The sequence below is a fragment of the Macaca nemestrina genome, chromosome 7, assembly GCF_043159975.1.
Source record: "Macaca nemestrina isolate mMacNem1 chromosome 7, mMacNem.hap1, whole genome shotgun sequence".
Lineage (NCBI taxonomy): Eukaryota > Metazoa > Chordata > Mammalia > Primates > Cercopithecidae > Macaca > Macaca nemestrina.
In genome coordinates, this window is record NC_092131.1 from 149782254 (window position 1) to 149801083 (window position 18830).

Consider the following 18830-nt stretch of genomic DNA (forward strand, 5'->3'; position numbering starts at 1 on the left):
TTGAAAGACCTATAAGGGGCTTCTCTCGCTTTACCACGGCTTATTATTATTTTTTCTTCCTCTGGTTGATGAAATGCATGGGTGAAAGGGATAGCCAAATGGACTAAAGCACAAGTGCCACTCTAGTTATTTGGCAGAGTGCCCAGTAAAGGTCCACCACAATACCACCCCACATCCGCTTGGGGATGAACAAGGGCTCTTGATAAGCTCTTGAAAATTCTTAAGCTCACTGCATCCCTTCAGGTCTCCAAGGAATGCTAAGTCTCCTCTCTGCCATGAGAGACACAAAGTGAACTTAGTGGTGGGAGACGGAAGCTAGATGGCCCTCGGGGGCTGACCCGCAGGGACTTCAGGATATAGCAGAGAGAACTTGGCATGACTTATTACTCTAGGCTGTAGAATTCTGGAAAAGAGCTACAATGCAGCCCACACCTGGTCAACTGGAGGACCACCTCAGTGGAAGGGGGACAGTCAGGGCCTCTGGCCTGCCATGTGCACAGGCATAACAATTGCTTTTGTTTAACGTGCAGATGGAATATTTCATCCATTCCAACCAGACATTTGCATCCTGGTATGCTGTCTTAATTGCCAAAGTTTGTTTTAAGTCTTTAACTTCTATGATCTTCTAGTAAAATGAACGTTTCCTTTAGCACCTATTTTTATTAGTTTTTGGACTAAAAAAAAAAGCTAAACACCATTTTATATTTAATAATGCTTTTTGTATGATTTTTATACCGGATAAGCTAAATTTTACCTTTATATTAGTGTGTTATTAATTTTAACAAAACCTTACAGACATATTTATCTAATTTTTCATGTTTCACCATAAGGTAAGACTTTATAGACTCTTTTTAACCTTTTACAGTTTTTGTTAAAGAGCAGGTTGATGTTTTAAGAAAAATCTGTTGCATTTTTACTTTAATGTCCAGTTCACAGACAAACTGGATGATGCCTTTTTAACTTTAGCTATGATGTTTACACACAAAATTTTCTTTACAATTAAGGTTTTAAAACTTGCCTAACCTTTCAAAACAATAATTTTTTTGACCTTTTAATGTAGGGTAAAAATCCACATTCTTATGCCTCTTTATAATTTTTTTGCTAAAGGTATAGTTTACCTTTTTTTATATACCTTGCACATAAACTGTTTTTTTTTTTTCAGTAGTATTCAGGAGGCCTTATTACTTTTAAATTATATAACTTTTTTGCATAAAATTTTTTTTATAACTTTTCTTTTTTTACGTCTTTTGCAGACAATTTTTTTTGACATGTCTCAACTTTCTGACTTATTACAAACTTTTTTTTTTAATAACCAGTTAATTTATTTCAGGACAAGAATTTACCATATAACATTCTTTTTATATAAATTCTGCTCCCCCCCCCACTTTTTTTTCCTTTCTGAAAATTTTTCAACATAGTTCTTAGTGGGGTGGGCTTATTTTGCGCCTGACCCATGTTTTCGCAAGACAAAATACTACACTCACACCACACACACTCACCACAAAACAAAGAACAGGTAAAGAGGGCACACACACACGCTTTTATTGTTTATACTAAACCAAAATCAGAACACCACAAAATTCAAAATCTGAGTACCAAGAAATTTAATCCAAGTCAAAACCAAAACCAAAGTATCCAGCAATTCATGTCAAGTCAAAACCAGAACAAAAGTGCCGATACAGGTACACTGTGGGTGATCAGGCCACGCTTCCACTCAAATGGAGTGGGGCAAGTTCCAAAGACTAGTCTTACCAAGTCAAGTCAAGTCAAAACCAGAACAAAAGTGCTGATACAGGCACACCGCGGGCGATCAGGCCACGCTTCCACTCAAATGGAGTGGGGCAAGTTCCAAAGACTAGTCTTACCAAGTTTCAGATGACTGGACTCCAAGTGCCAGTTCCTTCCCGGTGTTAGCCACTGTGTTAATCCTCTGTGGGGGCCTGCTACGCGCTGCTCTGATGAGGTGTTCCACCGGGACAATTGCCTACTCAGGAGCGGTCTTTGGATTGCGTCACTCAGGCTGGCCAGAGTCCCCCGCAGGGATGCTCCACAGGGCAGGCCTAAGCCGTCTAAGAGGCTGCCTCGGCTGTCCATCAGTTACCTCGCTTCCCGGTCAGGGAACCAAGAAATGTAGCAGGACAAGCCGCAGACAAAACCTCTCAGACACTGAGTTGTAGAAGGAAGGGCTTTATACAGCTGGGAGCATCAGCAAGCTACTGCCTTAAAATCCGAGCTCCCCGAGTGCACAATTTCTGTCCCTTTTAAGGGCTCACAACATTAAAGATTTCACGTGAAAAGGTCATGATTGATTTGAGCAAGCAGGGGATACGTGACAGGGGCTGCATGTACCAGTGGTCAGAGTGAAACAGAACAGGGCAGGGAGTTTCACAATGTTCTATACAATGTCAGGAACATCGGTTTCTAAGTCATGAGTTGATTTGTAACTACTGGGTTTAGGCCAGGCAGGCCCAGGCCTGGTTCTGGGCCTGGCGCCGGGCTGCCTGTCTTTGGTTTTACTTCCTTGTTTTTTTCTTAAAACAGGTACTGAGTATAAAACAATATGAGAGGGTCTCTCTCTTTCCTCATTATTAGCATGACATAAATATTCTTATGGATGACTGTTTTTTGTTAAAGCTTATAATAGCTCGTTAGACTGTAAACACTGCAAATGAGGCCAGGCGTGGTGGCTCATGCCTGTAATCCCAACACTTTGGGAGGCAGAGGCGGGCGGATCACGAGGTCAGGATATTGAGACCATCCTGGCTAACACGGTGAAACCCCGTCTCTACTAAAAATACAAAAATTTATACAGGCGTGATGGCACGCGCCTGTGGTCTCAGCTACTCGGGAGGCTGAGGCAGGAGGATCGCTTGAACCCGGGAGGTAAAAGTTGCAGTGAGCCGAGATTATGCCACTGCACTCCAGCCTTGGTGACAGAGCAAGACTCTGTCTCAAAAAAAAAAAAAAAAAAAGTGCAAATGAGCCAAGAGTAGCATTACAATAAGTACAGAATAAAGTGGGAAAGTTCCAGACACATGAGGAGAGTATTCATTGGAGATCTTGTGGCATGTAAGTTTCACAGGGTGTGGGGTCCTAGAAAATATGGGTTGTTTGGTCGTCATCACAAAAGTCTTTTCTTCCCACAAAAATAGCAAGATTTGTGAAAGAACCAAAGGAGACCAAAGAGATAAGTAAAGGAAGGCAGAAACTCCCTAAGAATGAGTAGTAGTCATTAGCATCTGTAGAGACTAGAAGTGGTGGTGTCAGCTGCATTGGCTGGGCAGTGGCTGGGCAGCAGCCTGAGACAGGAGCTGTGGCAGTGGTTGGATTGCCCTTCCCACCCGGCCTAGCTTCGCTCCTATTCATCTTTAGAGACTAGATCACACAGCCCTCCTCAGGGAAGCCTACCCTGACCAGCCTGTGTCCAAACTAGATGAGGACTCTTGCTCTTATAGCTCATATTATATTCCTTTGTAATATTACTATAGCTTGTGATTATATTCCTTATGGTTATTTGGTTTCTGTCTGCTTCTCCCACTTATCTCCAAGCTCCATGAGGGCAGCATCCACGTCTGTGTTGTTAACCATGTGCAGTGACTGGCACATAGTAGACAGTTAATACATATTTTTGTGTGAATGGAGATGAGAAGCAATGGTGAGGACAGTGGCTGAAGCCAGAAAAGTGAGTCATAGACCCCATGACTATCAAAGATAATCAGGGCAGTCACGAGAAAGGCCAATTATTAACTAATTCTGAGCCACGTGAACTTCAGCACCACAGTCCCTTAGGAGAAGTACTTTGTTATGCTGAAAGCATTGCCCAGCGTGGTTCAGTAGCCTGGAGGGCATCAACATAGTTGTTAAATGCCAGCCAAGGCATTCCTGTGTCCCATGTTGTTAGCAGCATGGTACGATAACTGAAGAAGCCAAAAATACGTAGTGTGGCTTTGAAAATATACGTAATCAAAAGATCACAAAGATTGCTACATTGATCAGCTATTTAAAATACCTAGATTTACTTGTTCACCAAGAATCCTACGTAGCTGAGGTTTTCCTGTTGTTTTATTTGCTTTCTCTGTGTGTAAATCATGCTTCTCCCATGAGGTTGTTGTTGTTGAAAGCCATAGATTATCTCAAATTATGTTGGTGTCATCTTAGTGTTTTATATAAACATTGTTTCTTGACTACATTCTTTGTTACAATGATCCAGTAATGACTGCTTTTTTTTCTTTTTCATTTCAGCATGTCTTCAAATTGGAGCAAGAAGAATATATGAAGGAACAAATTCCATGGACACTCATAGATTTTTATGATAATCAGCCTTGTATTAATCTTATAGAATCAAAACTAGGCATTCTAGATTTACTGGATGAGGAATGCAAGGTAAGTATGATTTCCTGGGGTACTTGGTTTATCAAAATAGATGTATCAAGGTCAGAAGGTAAGGGGTTCAAGGAGAGATTCATTAGTATATCATGGAATGCCATTGTGGTGACAAGTAGGGAAAATGCTTTCATTCCGAAGGGACACTAGACCCCAAGAGTTCTAATTACAGGTGAAAATAGGAGAATTTCCCTCCTCTTTTCAGCCGATTCTAAATTGCATGAAAAATTGACACTAGATACTACCAATTTTAGCCACTTTTGTTATTAATTTGTTTATGTTTAGTACTTTTTGTTCGGCGATAGAATTTATTTAAAGAAATGCAAGAAACTGTGCAGAAGATATTTTGAATAATAGTTCTAAATAGTTATAATTGTAAAACTAACTAGTTGTTCCATATTACTGACATATTTGAAAGGGATGGAGTTGTATCTTTAATATTTAAAGGTGCAGCATGTTGGAAAAAAGTATTAGATCCCCAGCTTTACCACTGAGTGATCTTAGGCAAACCTATTCTTTCTCTTTATTTCTCTTTAGTTTATATGCAGTAAGTTACAGTTTAGCATAGGTGTACCCTCCTAAGCACCCAGACTTCCTACAACATTAAGGATGCATGTAACGAAAAGGTTCTCAGCCTCACTTGAGATTTAAAAAAATGCAAACCAAAGCAAAAATGGTACACCACTCTTTACCCATCCAGTAGGCAAATTTAGACTTGATAACTTTCATTTGATAATACTAAATGAATATTGCATATATACTCATGATGAAAAGCACGAATTCATTCAACATACTTTATAGGACATTTGACAACATTTATCATAATTTTAACTACATACCCTTGACCCAGGAATGGAACTGCTGGGAATTCCACCTTTGATTACACTTGCAAAAGTATCCAAGGTATATACATGTAAGAAGAAAACTGTGGCAGTTGTCATAATAATAACAAAAAAATCAGTAACAACCTAGTAGCCATAAATAATGCAGAGAATGCTATTGTTGCAAAGCTGAAAACAATGCAAGGAGTGTGTAAAATTACCCTATTCACATACATGCCTTCAAGGAGACTTAAGAAGGCCAGGCATGGTGGGCTCACATCTGTAATCCCAGCACTTTCAGAGGCTGAGTGGGTAGATATTTGAGTTCAGGAGTTTGAGACCAGCCTGGGCAATATGGTGAAACCCGTCTACAAAATAATACAAAAAATTAGCTGGGCATGGTGGTGTGCACCTGTAGTCCCAGCTACTTGGGAGGCTGAGGCAGGATAATCACTTGAGCCTGGGAGGCAGAGGTTGCAGTAAGCCGAGATTGTGCCGTTGCACTCCAGTCTGGGTGACAAGAGTGAAACCGTCTCAAAAAAAAAAAAAAAAAAAAAAAAAAGAGAGAGGGGAAGAAATAATTAAGTTGGAGGAAATGGCAAGAGGAGACTACTCTCCGTTTTATATCTTTCTGAATTATAGAAATGTTTCACTATGTACAAATGTTACCTTTATTTGGCAGAATTTTTTTAAATTTTTAATTTTGTGGGTACCTAGTTGGTGTATACGTTTATGGAGGTACATAAAATATTTTGGTATAGGCATGCAATGTATAATAATCACATCATGGAAAATTGGGCATCCATCCCCTCAAGCATTCATCTTTTGTGTTATAAACAATCCAATTATATTCTTATTCTTAAATGTATAATTAAATTATTATCAAATACTAGGACTTACTCATTCTAATTTTTTTTGTATCTATTAGCCATCCCCCATCTTCCTGCTACCCTTCCCAGCCTCTGGTAACCATCTTTCTATTCTTTACAGTCATGGGTTCAATTGCTTTAATTTTTAGATCCCACAAATAGATGAGAACATGTAATGTTTGTCTTTCTGTTTAAAAGAATTTTGAAAACATATATAATAGCCCTGATATTTCATGGGAAGCTTTTTTTTTTTTGAGACGGAATTTCACTTTTGTTGCCCAGGCTGGAGTGCAATGGTGTGATCTCTGCTCACTGCAACATCCTCCTCCCAGGTTCAAGGAATTATCCTGCCTCAGTCTTCCGAGTAGCTGGGATTACAGGTGCCCGCCACCACGCCTGGCTAAGTTTTTGTATTTTTAGTAGAGATGGGGGTTTCACCATTCTGGTCAGGCTGGTCTCAAACTCCAGACCTCAGGTGATCCACCCACCTTGGCCTCCCAAAGTGCTGAGATTACAGGCTTGAGCCACCACGCCCGGCCAGCTTTTGTTGTTTAAAAAACAACAACAACAAATTTGTTTCATGATTTTTCTTATAGGCAGATTGAACTGCCCCAAGATTGGGCTGGGTTGCCCATGAGAAGGTCTGAGTCATGGTATTCATTAGTAATTGGTTGTTGGCCTCTAACAATGAAATGTGGAAGGAATGAACTCCTAAACTGAATTGTAAAAGTTCTTAGGTAAAGCCAAAAAAAAGATCTTTTGACAGCTGATGCATTAGAAGAATCACAGTATTTACCTTGTTTTCTTTCTTCCTTTTTCCCATGAATATAGATGCCTAAAGGCACAGATGACACCTGGGCCCAAAAATTGTACAACACACATTTGAACAAATGTACACTCTTTGAAAAGCCTCGTCTGTCAAACAAAGCTTTCATCATCCAACATTTTGCTGACAAAGTAAGGAAGCTTTATATCATTTTTTCTTTTTGAATTCTTAAATGTGGAAAAAAGTCCAATAGTCAGGAGTATCTTTTTTTTTCCTTTTGCTGATGTTTGCATTCTTCAGGGCTCAAGGGACAGCAATCTTTAGTGTTGACATGTTGGTTTTCTCTTCCTTTAACCTACATTGAGTTATTTGTGAAATAAGTATGGGTCTATGATTCTGAAATCGAGGAAACTCTGTAAACTAAGTTTTTTTTTTTTTTTTATAACTCATAACTCATTTAGCTAAACCTGATCTCTGATCTGAATTAACATGAGATTATTTATAGTCTGTCTTTATCACAGTTAGGCTGGATATTTACATATTTCACAGTAGAAATATGAATATGTTTTGTTACAGATCATTGCCTTCCATTTTGCTGGAAATATGAAAAAATGGTGCATGTACATACTACATCTTAAATGCCTGAAAAATTCCAAGTCCTAAAGCATAGCTTATCTCAAGGGTTTTGGAATAGCAATTGAGGACTTTTGTCACCCTCTGCAATTGATTCACTGGGTCCCTTCTAATAAGGCATACTGTCTTACTGCTTCACAAGTTCTATAGTGTACTTAGCAAATCACAAGCAATGAGAGTAATTTATATTTCAAGGAGATTGTGGTGTAGGCCTTGGGGTAAGTTTCACAGGGTCTCCTTTAGGCATTGAGGACTTTCTAAGTCTGCCCTAATTCCATCTAGAAGCCTTGAGATGACCCTAGGGCCACCTAAAGGTTTTATCTTGCAAGCTTTGACCCTCTTGAGTGGCAGACAACTGAAGTTGCTGGATTTTTGGAAAAGAAATAGTCCCTTCTCAAGTCGTCCCATTTTACCAAATCATACAATATTTCCCCAGCCTTCACCTTCATCCATCAGCAGCTTTTCACCTCTGTCCCCATCAGACCCTCATTTGTTCCTTCTGATTCTCTCTCCTGTTGTAATCTCTTCTAAGAGGAAACACCCCTGCTTGATGGTGACCTAGGTTGGAAGGAGATACAAGGAGTCAGCCTTGGAAGAGCTCTCTGGCCAGCATGGGAGAAGAGGATCTGCTTATGAATCTGCTCACCCACTAACTGAGAGGATCTTTTAGATCACAGTTACTCAGCAGTACCACTGTTTCCTAGAAAAAACAATATTTGAGGAGTTTTATTCTAGAGTTAACATGCTTCTTACCAGGAATGGCCCTGGTTTCTTAGAAAAGACTGATAATACCGATTTGCTGAGAGCTGATCGTATAGCCTGAGACTAATAAATATTCTTGTTATTGATGATTATAATATCTATTCAAAAGTTTTATCAGTTAAGGAGATTTTTCCATGTGTTTTCAGGTGGAATACCAGTGTGAAGGATTTCTCGAAAAGAATAAAGACACCGTTTTTGAAGAACAAATTAAAGTTCTTAAATCAAGCAAGGTAACTATAGATAGGCTTACTCTAATCCAGGAGGTATTCAAAGCATTAGATTTTTAACAATAAAAATTATTTTTTAACAAAAATCAGTTTCAGTTTTTAATTTACCAAATATATAAGACTTAGTATGTTAGTCAAAGTTATTTTAGCTGCATGTCAGGTCCTGTTCTAAATGTATTAAAAATGCTAACTCATCTAATGACTCATTTTATGGATGAGGCACCTGAGACACAGAGACGTCATGGCTAGTGAGTTTTCAAGCCAAATTAAAATCCAGGCTGTCTTGCTGAGTCTGTGCTTTTAACTCCTGTGCAATGTTTCTTTCAGTTTTGTGTGAAATTATTGCCTCCACAGTGGTTCTAGACTCTGTTGTGCCTTGGTGAGAGGCCATGAGAGAAAACAGTCTTTCTGCCCTGTCAGTTTGAAGGGAGGTGCTAGAAACATGGCCTGACACACTCCATCAAGATGGAGACTGATCTCTGGATCATCACTGAGTGCAGTTCCAGGTGTGGCCCAAAGCACTTTGAAGTTATTTTTCTTAGGCATAGGTACTAGAGACACTGCTTTCTAGAGGGAAAAGAATGTTCTAGATGGTAAGAGCTATGATGGCTACATTGTATTGATGATTAGGTTGATCTCCTCCTCCATCCCTTGACCTTCCATCTGGAAAGAATGGGGAGGGGAGCATGGCTCATGTTCATCCCACAGAGAGCAGAGCAGGAAGCCAGTTACTTAGATCAGCAAAATGAATATTCAGGTATTCAGCTAAAAATAAAAAATTTTCATGTGAATTCTTCTAGATTACTGACTGGCAGTCTTTGTTTTTCTATTTTATTCTAAGAGAATCCTTTTAACTTCAGTGGAATAGTATATGAATATTTTGACTTGTTTTTAGAATAAAAACCTTTACTATCTATTATTTTGATAATATAAAGATTACATAAAGACCAAATCCCAGTTTTAACCTTCAGAAAATAATAAGGTGAGACCAGGTGTGGTAGCTCATGCCTGTAATCCCAGCACTTTGGGAGGCTGAGGCAGGCAGGCTGCTTGAGCCCAGGAGTTTAAGATCAGCCTGAGCAACATGGCAAAACCCCATCTCTACAAAAAAATACAAAAATTAACTGGGCATGGTGGTGCATGGCTGTAGTTTCAGCTACTTGGGAAGCTGAGTGGGAGAATCACTTGAGCCTGGGAGGTTGAGACTGCAGTGAGCCGTAATTGTGCCACTGTACTCCAGCCTGGGAGACAGCGAGACTCTGTCTCCAAAAAAAAAAAGGTTAAAGTGTCTAACAGTCACTGGGCATTAATTGTTTATAGTTTTATAGGATTGATATGTAAGAGAAAATTCCCACAATGCCAGTCTCTAAGTATTATTCAGTTAAAGATCTTTATTGATTTGATTTATAAATAATGATAAAATTCTAGTTTTATTACTTTGTCAAAGTAGTTTAGCTGAAACAGAACATTCACAGGTTTTCATCTGATTGTTGTTGTTGTTGTTGTTGTTTTGAGACAGTGTCTCACTGTCACCCAGGCTGGAGGGCAGTGATGTGATGATCACAGGACTCACTGCAGCCTCGACCTCCCCGGCTCAGGTGATCCTTCCACATCAGCCTCCCAAGTAGCTGGGACTACAGGTGCACGCCACCATGCCTGGCTAAGTTTTTGTCGAGACGGGGTTTCACCATGTTGTCCAGGCTGGTCTTGAACTCCTGGTCTTAAGGGAACTACCCACCTCGGCCTCCCAAAGTGCTGGGATTACAGGCATGAGCCACCGCACCTGGCCAGGTTCTCATTCTTGAGGCATCCTTGATCAGTTGTCTTTATTCTGATTTAGTTTTCTAATTGGCTTTTGAGTCCTTAGTCGTCATAAAGTGGGTATGCATTCTGACAAATCATTTGCAATGACCACCAGTCTGTGTAACATTGTTGCCATTGAAGTGGGGACAGTGTGTGACTTACCTAACATAGCTTGGAGGCTTCCTCTGCTCCTGGTCTTTGCTGAAACCCAATCTAGGGGTATAAACTTCATAATTTCACTGCACCTGATAGAAGCCAGTATCACATAGTGTAAATGTGTTCTCTTGAAAGTACTAATTTTAGAAGATTAATATCTGTGTTATGTGTTTTGAGTAGAATTATTTTTGTGGTAATACAATGTAGAGTATGTTTGTGTATTTATGTGTTTTGTCTTTTTTTTCCTGCAGCCTCTAGCTTACAACTTGAAAAGGAATTTAAAAAAATATATATATATATATATGAAATTATAAACTTATCAGAAGGTGCCTTATTTGATATTTTTCTACCATAAAGAAATCTTCCATTGCCACATCTAATATCAGGAAGCATATAAATAAATTGCAACTTGACTAAATACCACTAAATTTCAGTTCTACCAAGTACCATTAAAATGAGTTTTAACCCTCTACTTTTTGTATAGCTGATTAATAAGGGGAAGCACAGTTCATCTACTGAGTTTATGCCTCAGATCTCTCATCTATAAAATAGAATCATGATAGCATCTAATTTATGGAATTGTTATGAAGATTAAATGGGTTGTATTAAGGTTAATAGATAAATAATTGTAGTTGCAAATATAGCTTGACTAATTAGAAGAACTGGTTTTATTTATATGGGATGTGGCACTGTTGTAAAGGTATGTACATATATCAAGATGTTACTTTGGATTCGTTTGAAGTCTCTTTTTTTCCATAAAATTTCTCCCAACCGTATTGACTAGTATCATCTACCTACTTATTGAGTACCAGATCTTATAATAGTCTTTCACGTTGCTAACCTGATAGAACACAAAATTGATTACAGGAATTATTTGTTGAAGTTATAAATCCCTCGAAAACAAATATCAAATGTATAGGATATGGGTAGGGTTTTAAACTTTTTTTTCTGTAACCCAAATTATCTTCCAAAAATTATTCATAACTTTTAAAACCTTCTAATATTGTAGAATTTGTTTATGACCCTTTCCTGCTGAGATTTTCGGTGATGTTTTTGAGTTAGTGCTCAGCACTTAAGTTAGTAGGCAGGCAAATAAAGCAGGTGAGTAAACACTTGATAAATAACATGCAAACTTGGACTAGTGTTTTTCTCCACCTGATGCTAAAACAGTTTGTGGAAATGAAGTAATAAGGCTTTCAATTACTATTTTTCCCATAAAATAATTATAATTCAAGCCCATTAATATGTTTAAATTTGTCATTTTCTGTGGATTAGGTTTTCAAGTCCGGTTGCAGTAGTTCTGACTTTGCTTTCCCCCAGACACGGTTGTAGAATTATTGCATTTTTCCATGTTATTTTTTTATAGCTTTTACCTCACCTTCCTCTCATATTCTTGGCTCTTACCATAGATAGTGACTCTTTCTGTATTGTGACTCTGACAGTGATTACTTAAGGAAAGGAATCTCTGTAATATTTATTTTGTGAAGGTTTATGTTCAAGTTTGGTTTAGAATGTAATTTCGTTATACTGTTTCTGACTTAGTTTAAGATGCTACCAGAACTATTTCAAGATGATGAGAAGGCCATCAGTCCAACCTCAGCCACCTCCTCAGGGCGCACACCCCTTACACGCATTCCTGCAAAGCCCACCAAAGGCAGACCAGGCCAGATGGCCAAAGAGCACAAGAAAACAGTGGGGCATCAGGTGAGTTCAGGGAGCTGCTGCCAGGCTCCTTCCTTTCTGGCTCATCTGAAACCTCAGATCTTCCCTCTTCAGCCTCCCAGGTGGGATCCTCAGTTGAGGAGAGCCTAGAGCTTTCACTGTGATATCACACGACACTGTCCACTAAAACTCTTCTCCACCCAGTTTTAGACCTGTGACTGCATAAGCCTTTCCCTGAATAATTTTCTCTACAGTTTAATTCTTCTAGTGCATGTCATCTCTCTCAGACCACCCCATCTTTGCTTAGTTTTCTGTTTGTTTTGTCTTTGTATTTGTATGCTGCCTCAGTCAGCTCCTTCAGAACAGGGCCCTCACTTTTCTTTGATGTCTTATGTTCTCTGAGAGTGGGAAATGTTACATACATGCTTAGTGCCTGAACAGGGAGTAGGGCTTTGAATGGAGGCTGAGCGCTTCTCAGCTTGCTGTCCTGTGCATGTGACCCTGTGCCTGGTGTATATAGGAACAGGGCCTGACCCAGGTCCACAGCCTCCAGTCCTGATCCTAGGTCCCTAATTTTAACTCCTCTCTGCCTATCCTTTGTCATTCTCTCACTCATTACCTATACTCTTTTAAGTCATCTGCTACGTTTTCCAGTATCTTCCATCAAAATTCCCACTTTATGTGATTAAATGGCCTTAAAGCAAGGTTATATTGTTAGTTACATATGACAGCTCATAACAGATTTCTGTAGCTTCCTGTGGGGAAAAGGAGTGGGAGTATAGGAATCTATATTTAGTAGAGGAAGCATGAAAATGGTAGAATTTAGGCAAATTTTAACCAAAAGCCCTAGCATTCTTGTTTTGTGGCAGCTCCTCTTCTGAAGGGTCAAGTTTATAAGTGGCAGAGTTATCTCCATTAGTGTCATAGGAAGAGAATTTCCCATGGTTTTACCTCATCTTTGACTTTGGACAAATCTTTGATACCCGCTTCTGCCCTTTTTCATGCAGTTCAGAAACTCCCTGCACCTGCTTATGGAGACACTCAATGCCACTACCCCTCACTATGTGCGCTGTATCAAGCCTAATGACTTCAAGTTCCCATTCACGTAAGTATTTCTGAACTACCCAATGAAAAAGTACATATCTTGTAAGAAGTGCCAAACCAACCAAGCAAACCAATATTTTCCTTACATTTTTATAAGGAAAAAAATACTTGGGTAAGTCTTCATGTCTTGTAGAGGGAAACCATTAGTCAGTAGATTATTTTTTCAGTTTTTTCCCTTTTGAGAATGTGAGAATAAATTATCAGCCTTCTGAAGATTTGAAAAGTTGAGGTCAACCAAGCATTCTGGTTCTGTTTTCTGTTTTGAATTTTCTTCAATTGATCTCTCTGGGATTTTTGTTGATTTGGGCATTAGGTGGAACCAGCACTGGCTAGGACAAGGCTGTTTGGCAAATGCTTACCTGCTGCTTCTCCACTGTTGAAATCATCAAAGGGTGTCTGTTTTTACCAGCACCTCCTCCTGCTTCAGATACCATGCATGAAGGGAGAATCAATCTTTCTGGAGATTTGTTTTTACAAAACAGAAATATTTTTCTAATTTTATGTATTTATTTATTTATTTTGAGATAGAGTTTCGCTCTTCTTGCCCTGGCTGGAGTACAATAGTGTGATCTCGGCTTACCACAACCTCTGCCTCCCAGGTTCAAGCAAGTCTCCTGCCTCAGCCTCCCGAGTAGCTGAGATTACAGGCATGCACCACCACGCCCAGCTAATTTTGTATTTTTAATGGAGATGGAGTTTTATCATCTTGGCCAGGCTGGTCTTGAACTCCTGACTTCATGATCTGCCCCCTCGGCCTCCCAAAGTGCTGGGATTACAGGCGTGAGCCACCATGCCCAGCCTATTTTTCTAATTTTAAAAGTAATACATGTACATTGTAAAGACAGTTTTCAGGAAATACAGAATAGTATAAAAATAAATGAAAAAGCATCCATCAACTGGGTGCAGTGGCTCACACTTGTAATCCCAGCACTTGGGGAGGCCAAGGTAGGTGGATCACTTGAGGTCAGGAGTTCAAAACCAGCCTGGCCAACATGGTGAAATCCTGTCTCTACTAAAAGTACAAAAATTAGCTGGGCGTGATGGCAGGCGCCTCTAATCCCAGCTACTTGGGAGGCTGAGGTAGGAGAATCGCTTGAACCAGGCAGAGGTTGCAGTGAGCCAAGATTGCACCACTGCACTCTATCTAGCCTGGGGGAAAAGAGCGAGACTTCATCTCAAAAAAAAAAAGAGAGAAAAAGAAAAAGCATCCATCATACCCAGGGAGATAACTGGTATTAACTGTCATACATTGTTCTTGATTAACCACCTTCCCTTCCCTCCATGCTCCGTGTGTGTGTGTGTGTGTGTATGTGTGTCTGTGTGTGTGTGAGAGAGAGACACACACAAAAGGAGGGGCCTTGTGCTATGATTGCTGTTTAGTCTTTATTTTTAATAGATTGTGAACACTTTCCCTTTTGGTAAATAAAAATCACATAATCATAATGACTACAGAGTATCCTATTGTATAGACATAGTATCATTTATTTAAATTAGTTCCTACTGATGGCCTTTTAAGTTGTTCCAACAATGCTATAATAAACATCCTGTGCCAAACATTTTTGTGTATTTGTCTGATTATCTCATTGGAATAATGTGATTCTAGAACTGGAATTTATAGGTCAAAGACCAGGCACACTTAAAAAGGTTGTAATAGCTCCTACCCCCCACCCCCTCCACAGTGTATGAGTGTGCTTTTCCCTACCCCCGTGCCAGTCCTGCTGTCTGGAGATTCTGCCTTAGACTGGAGGGCAGTTCTGAAGGACTGCTGTCTTTCTCTCTGCTTCATCACCAAGAAGTCCTTCATGGAAGAAGTGGGAAGCAGGAAGAAGCTGCTATACTTGGGCCTCTGTCCTGGACAGCCCTCAGGACCATGACCTTTTATCAACCAACCTCATCTTCCACCACCAACAGAACACCTGAGAAGATAGCACAGGGGAGGCCTAGATGGATCACTCAGAGCTTAACTATGGAAGTCACAGGAGCAATCATTTGGCCAAAGGGAAACCTTAATACTTCCTCTTCAGTGCCAGTTTAGCTTGAGGATGCCATTTGCCTAGAGTGAAATAAATACAAAATGTAATACAAAATAAAAATCTTGTTCATTGATGTGGACACGAGGTTTAGAACAGTAGTAATTTTTAAAAAAATATAAGTGAATGAGGCATATCTAATTTGTGCTTCCTGCTAGAGAAATCTCCAGGGTTGACCAGTCTTTATTCCAGGGGAGCTCTGTATACTGATCTAATGACTTCTGAGAGCTTCTTGTCAGGCCATGCCATGAAATGAGTATGGGCAAAGTACAAAGGAGCGTTGTGTTGTTGCTGCTGCTGCTGTTGTTTTTTAGACGGAGTCTCCCTGTGTCGCCCAGGCTGGAATGCAATGGCGCAGCCTCGGCTCACTGCAACCTCCGCCTCCCAGGTTCAAGTGATTCTCCTGCCTCAGCCTCTGGAGTAGCTGGGATTACAGGCGCCCGCCACCATGCCTGGCTAATTTTTGTATTTTTCGTAGAGACAGGGTTTCACCATGTTGGCTAGGCTGGTCTCAAACTGTTGACCTCATGATCCGCCCACCTCAGCCTCCTAAAGTGCTGGGATTACAGGCGTGAGCCACTGCACCTGGCCATGTTGTGTTGTTTTAAATGTGCTCAGTGGACTTTCTTGTTGTTGTTGTTGTTGTTGTTGTTGAGACAAAGTCTCACTCTATCGCCCAGACTGGAGTGCAGTGGCGCGATCTTGGCTCACTGCAACCTCCACCTCCCGAGTTCAAGTGATTCTCCAGCCTCAGCCTCCTGAGTAGCTGGGATTTACAGGTGTGTGCCACCATGCTCGACTAATATTTCTGTTTTTAGTAGAGACGGGGTTTCTCCATGTTGGCCAGGCTGTTCTCAAACTCCTGACCTCAGGTAATCTACCCTCCTGGGTCTCCCAAAATTCTGGGATTACAGATGTGAGCCACCACACCCAGCAAACTCTTATAAGAGTTTGTGTTATGAGTTGCAGGTAATGGTTACAGTTATTTTTACTGCTTATTGTCTCCTCCCCATTCTCTCATAGTTTTCCATTTTGATCACTGCTCCGACTTCTGAATGCTTTCTTTTCTGATTTATCCATTTTGCTCTTACAAAAGAATTTACACCCTGACTGAGGAGAGTAATTTGTGGCCACCAGCCAGGTTCTTTGTGGATTAATGGCTTTAATTTTTATGTATAGGTTTGATGAGAAGAGGGCAGTGCAGCAACTAAGAGCTTGCGGTGTCCTGGAAACCATCCGAATCAGTGCGGCTGGTTTCCCCTCACGGTGAGCCTGGCATTTTTCAGATGTAAGGGGTCCTAATGGGAGAAGATCCTAGTTCTTTAAGTAAACTCAGATGGTTTTCTTTTAATAGGTGGACTTACCAAGAATTTTTCAGCCGCTACCGTGTCCTAATGAAGCAGAAAGATGTGCTGAGTGACAGAAAGCAAACATGCAAGAATGTGTTAGAGAAACTGATACTGGTAAGAAAGATTTCACTTACGGTCATCTGAGCAGAAGGCCTTGTGGTTCTGACCTTGGAGAGCCCCAGGAACTTTTGTATAAAATGTTCCTAGTCCAGATCATTTCAGGGTGGGATCCGAGAGGGGCACGCTACTGTGTTTAGGATGCTGAAACTAGTGAGGATGATGGTCCACTGTCAGGAGGCAGAGCTGTGAGGCCTGGACCCACACTTGAGACACATTCTTCTTAGACAGTTTGATTATTATTAATAAAAATGTACCTAGTACTTACTTCTAGAAGACACCAGGCCAAATGCTGTGTGATTAAGAAAAAATAAGTCTTGTTCTCAGGTAATATAGTCTTACTTGGAAAGTAATACTTTTTGAAGACAAGTATAATATTTAACCATAGTGTCTATATCAAATGCTGAATGAGTGGAACAAGAAATCGGGATGACGAAGCGACATCTAGCTATGGGAAGGAGAGATTTCATGAAAGAGGTGTGTTTTAAGTCAGACCCTGAGAATGGGTAAGGTTATGCAAAAATGGAAGGAGAATATTATAAGAGGGAGTAAAAAGCAAGGTAAGCATAGGGTTTGCTGAGAAAACAGTTTTTTGCAGTGTGAGATTTGTGTATGGGACAGTAGAGAAATGGTTAGGAAATGTAGGTTGGTGTTACAGAGAGTCTTGCAGGCCAGGCTAAAGAGTTCTGCAACTTTATTGTGACCTGGAATGCTTGTTAAAATACAGATTTCTGGGCCCCGCCATCAAAATTTCTGATTCGGTAGGTCTGAGGTGGGTGCAAGAATTTGCATTTCCCGGGTGATACTGATGCTGTCTGAGGACTACATTTTGAGAACTACTGATCTTGGTCTTAGAGAATTAAAGATTCATGAAAAGTTTTTAAAAAAATATTTTCACTTGGTTAACACTAGCCTAGATGGAGTACCTCACTTTGAGCTAATTGATCATAATTACTAGCTGTGAACTAAATGTAATGCCCCTTTGTTGTTAATAATATTTTTTCCTTGAAAGAGCTAAGTTCACTTCCTCAATAATGCTTTTTCTTTTTAAACTGGGGCTTTTTGAGTTTGCACCAATTCCCTTTTTTTTTTTTTTTTTTTTTTTTTTTGAGACAGAGTCTTGCTCTTTCACCCAGGGTGGAGTACAGTGGCATGATCTCGGCTCACTGCAATCTCCACCTCCTGGATTCAAGCCATTCTCCTGCCTCAGCCTCCCCAGTAGCTGGGATTATAGGTGTGCACCACCACACCCAGCTAATTTTTATATTTTTAGTAGAAACAGGATTTTACCATGTTGGCCAGGCTGGTCTCAAACTCCTGACCTCGTGATCTGCCTGCCTCAGTCTCCCAAAGTGCTGAGATTACAGGTGTGAGCCACTGTGCACAGCCTGCCCAATCCCCTTCTAACCTGTGTTCAGGTGGGAATGTAGAGCAGAAAGTAGGAACAGGCCTATGCCTGGTCCCCTCACCCAGGCCACTTCAGGCCTGATCAGGGCTTTGCGGGAATTTAGGCAGAGGAGGCTGAAAGATGGAGGCAGGATTGGTGTGAGGTGTGAAGCAGGTCGGCGGTAAGGACCGCTTTTCTAGCTAGGGTTCCTATGTAAACTTTATTGATTTAAATTGAAATAATTTTAGATTTTTTAGGTATATGTGGATGTTTCTGATTTTTTGGTTTCATGTATAAGACATGACAAGATATCTACTTATAGGGAAAAATGGTTTTCTCTGTTTTCCCTTAGAATTTCAGATCACATGGCCGAGCATGGTGGCTCATGCCCTTAATCCCAGCACTTTGGGAGGCCGAGGCGGGTGGACTGCTTGAGGCCCAGAGTTCATGGCCACCCTGGCCAACATGGTGAAACCCTGTCTCCACTAAAAATATAAGAATTAGCTGGACGTGGTGGTGCTCACCTGTAATCCCAGCTACTCAGGAGGGTGAGGCAGGAGTATTGCTTGAACCCAGAAGGCGGAGGCTGCAGTGAGCCGAGATCACAGCACTGTAGTCCAGCTTGGGAGACAGAGTGAGACTCGTCTCAAAAAAAAAAAAAAAAAAGAAAGAATTTCAGATCACAGTGATGATTCTTATACATAAATTCCATTATTTAATGCAAGAATGGTTAATGATTTGTATACTTCTAGATAAGGTGA

General features: G+C 40.4%; 1 protein-coding gene across 5 annotated transcripts in view; it reads left to right on the plus strand.

The window, feature by feature from the left end:
* The window catches only part of LOC105493105 (myosin VA), a 221998-nt gene that overhangs the window by 128328 nt on the left and 74840 nt on the right, over window positions 1–18830 (plus strand). For all 5 annotated transcript variants that reach the window (XM_071066834.1, XM_071066832.1, XM_071066835.1 and 2 more), the window contains exons 12-18: window positions 4243–4383; window positions 6905–7030; window positions 8381–8464; window positions 11963–12124; window positions 13090–13187; window positions 16396–16482; window positions 16571–16679. In XM_071066834.1, the coding sequence (XP_070922935.1) occupies window positions 4243–4383; window positions 6905–7030; window positions 8381–8464; window positions 11963–12124; window positions 13090–13187; window positions 16396–16482; window positions 16571–16679 (807 nt within the window). The remainder of the gene's footprint in view (window positions 1–4242; window positions 4384–6904; window positions 7031–8380; window positions 8465–11962; window positions 12125–13089; window positions 13188–16395; window positions 16483–16570; window positions 16680–18830) is intronic.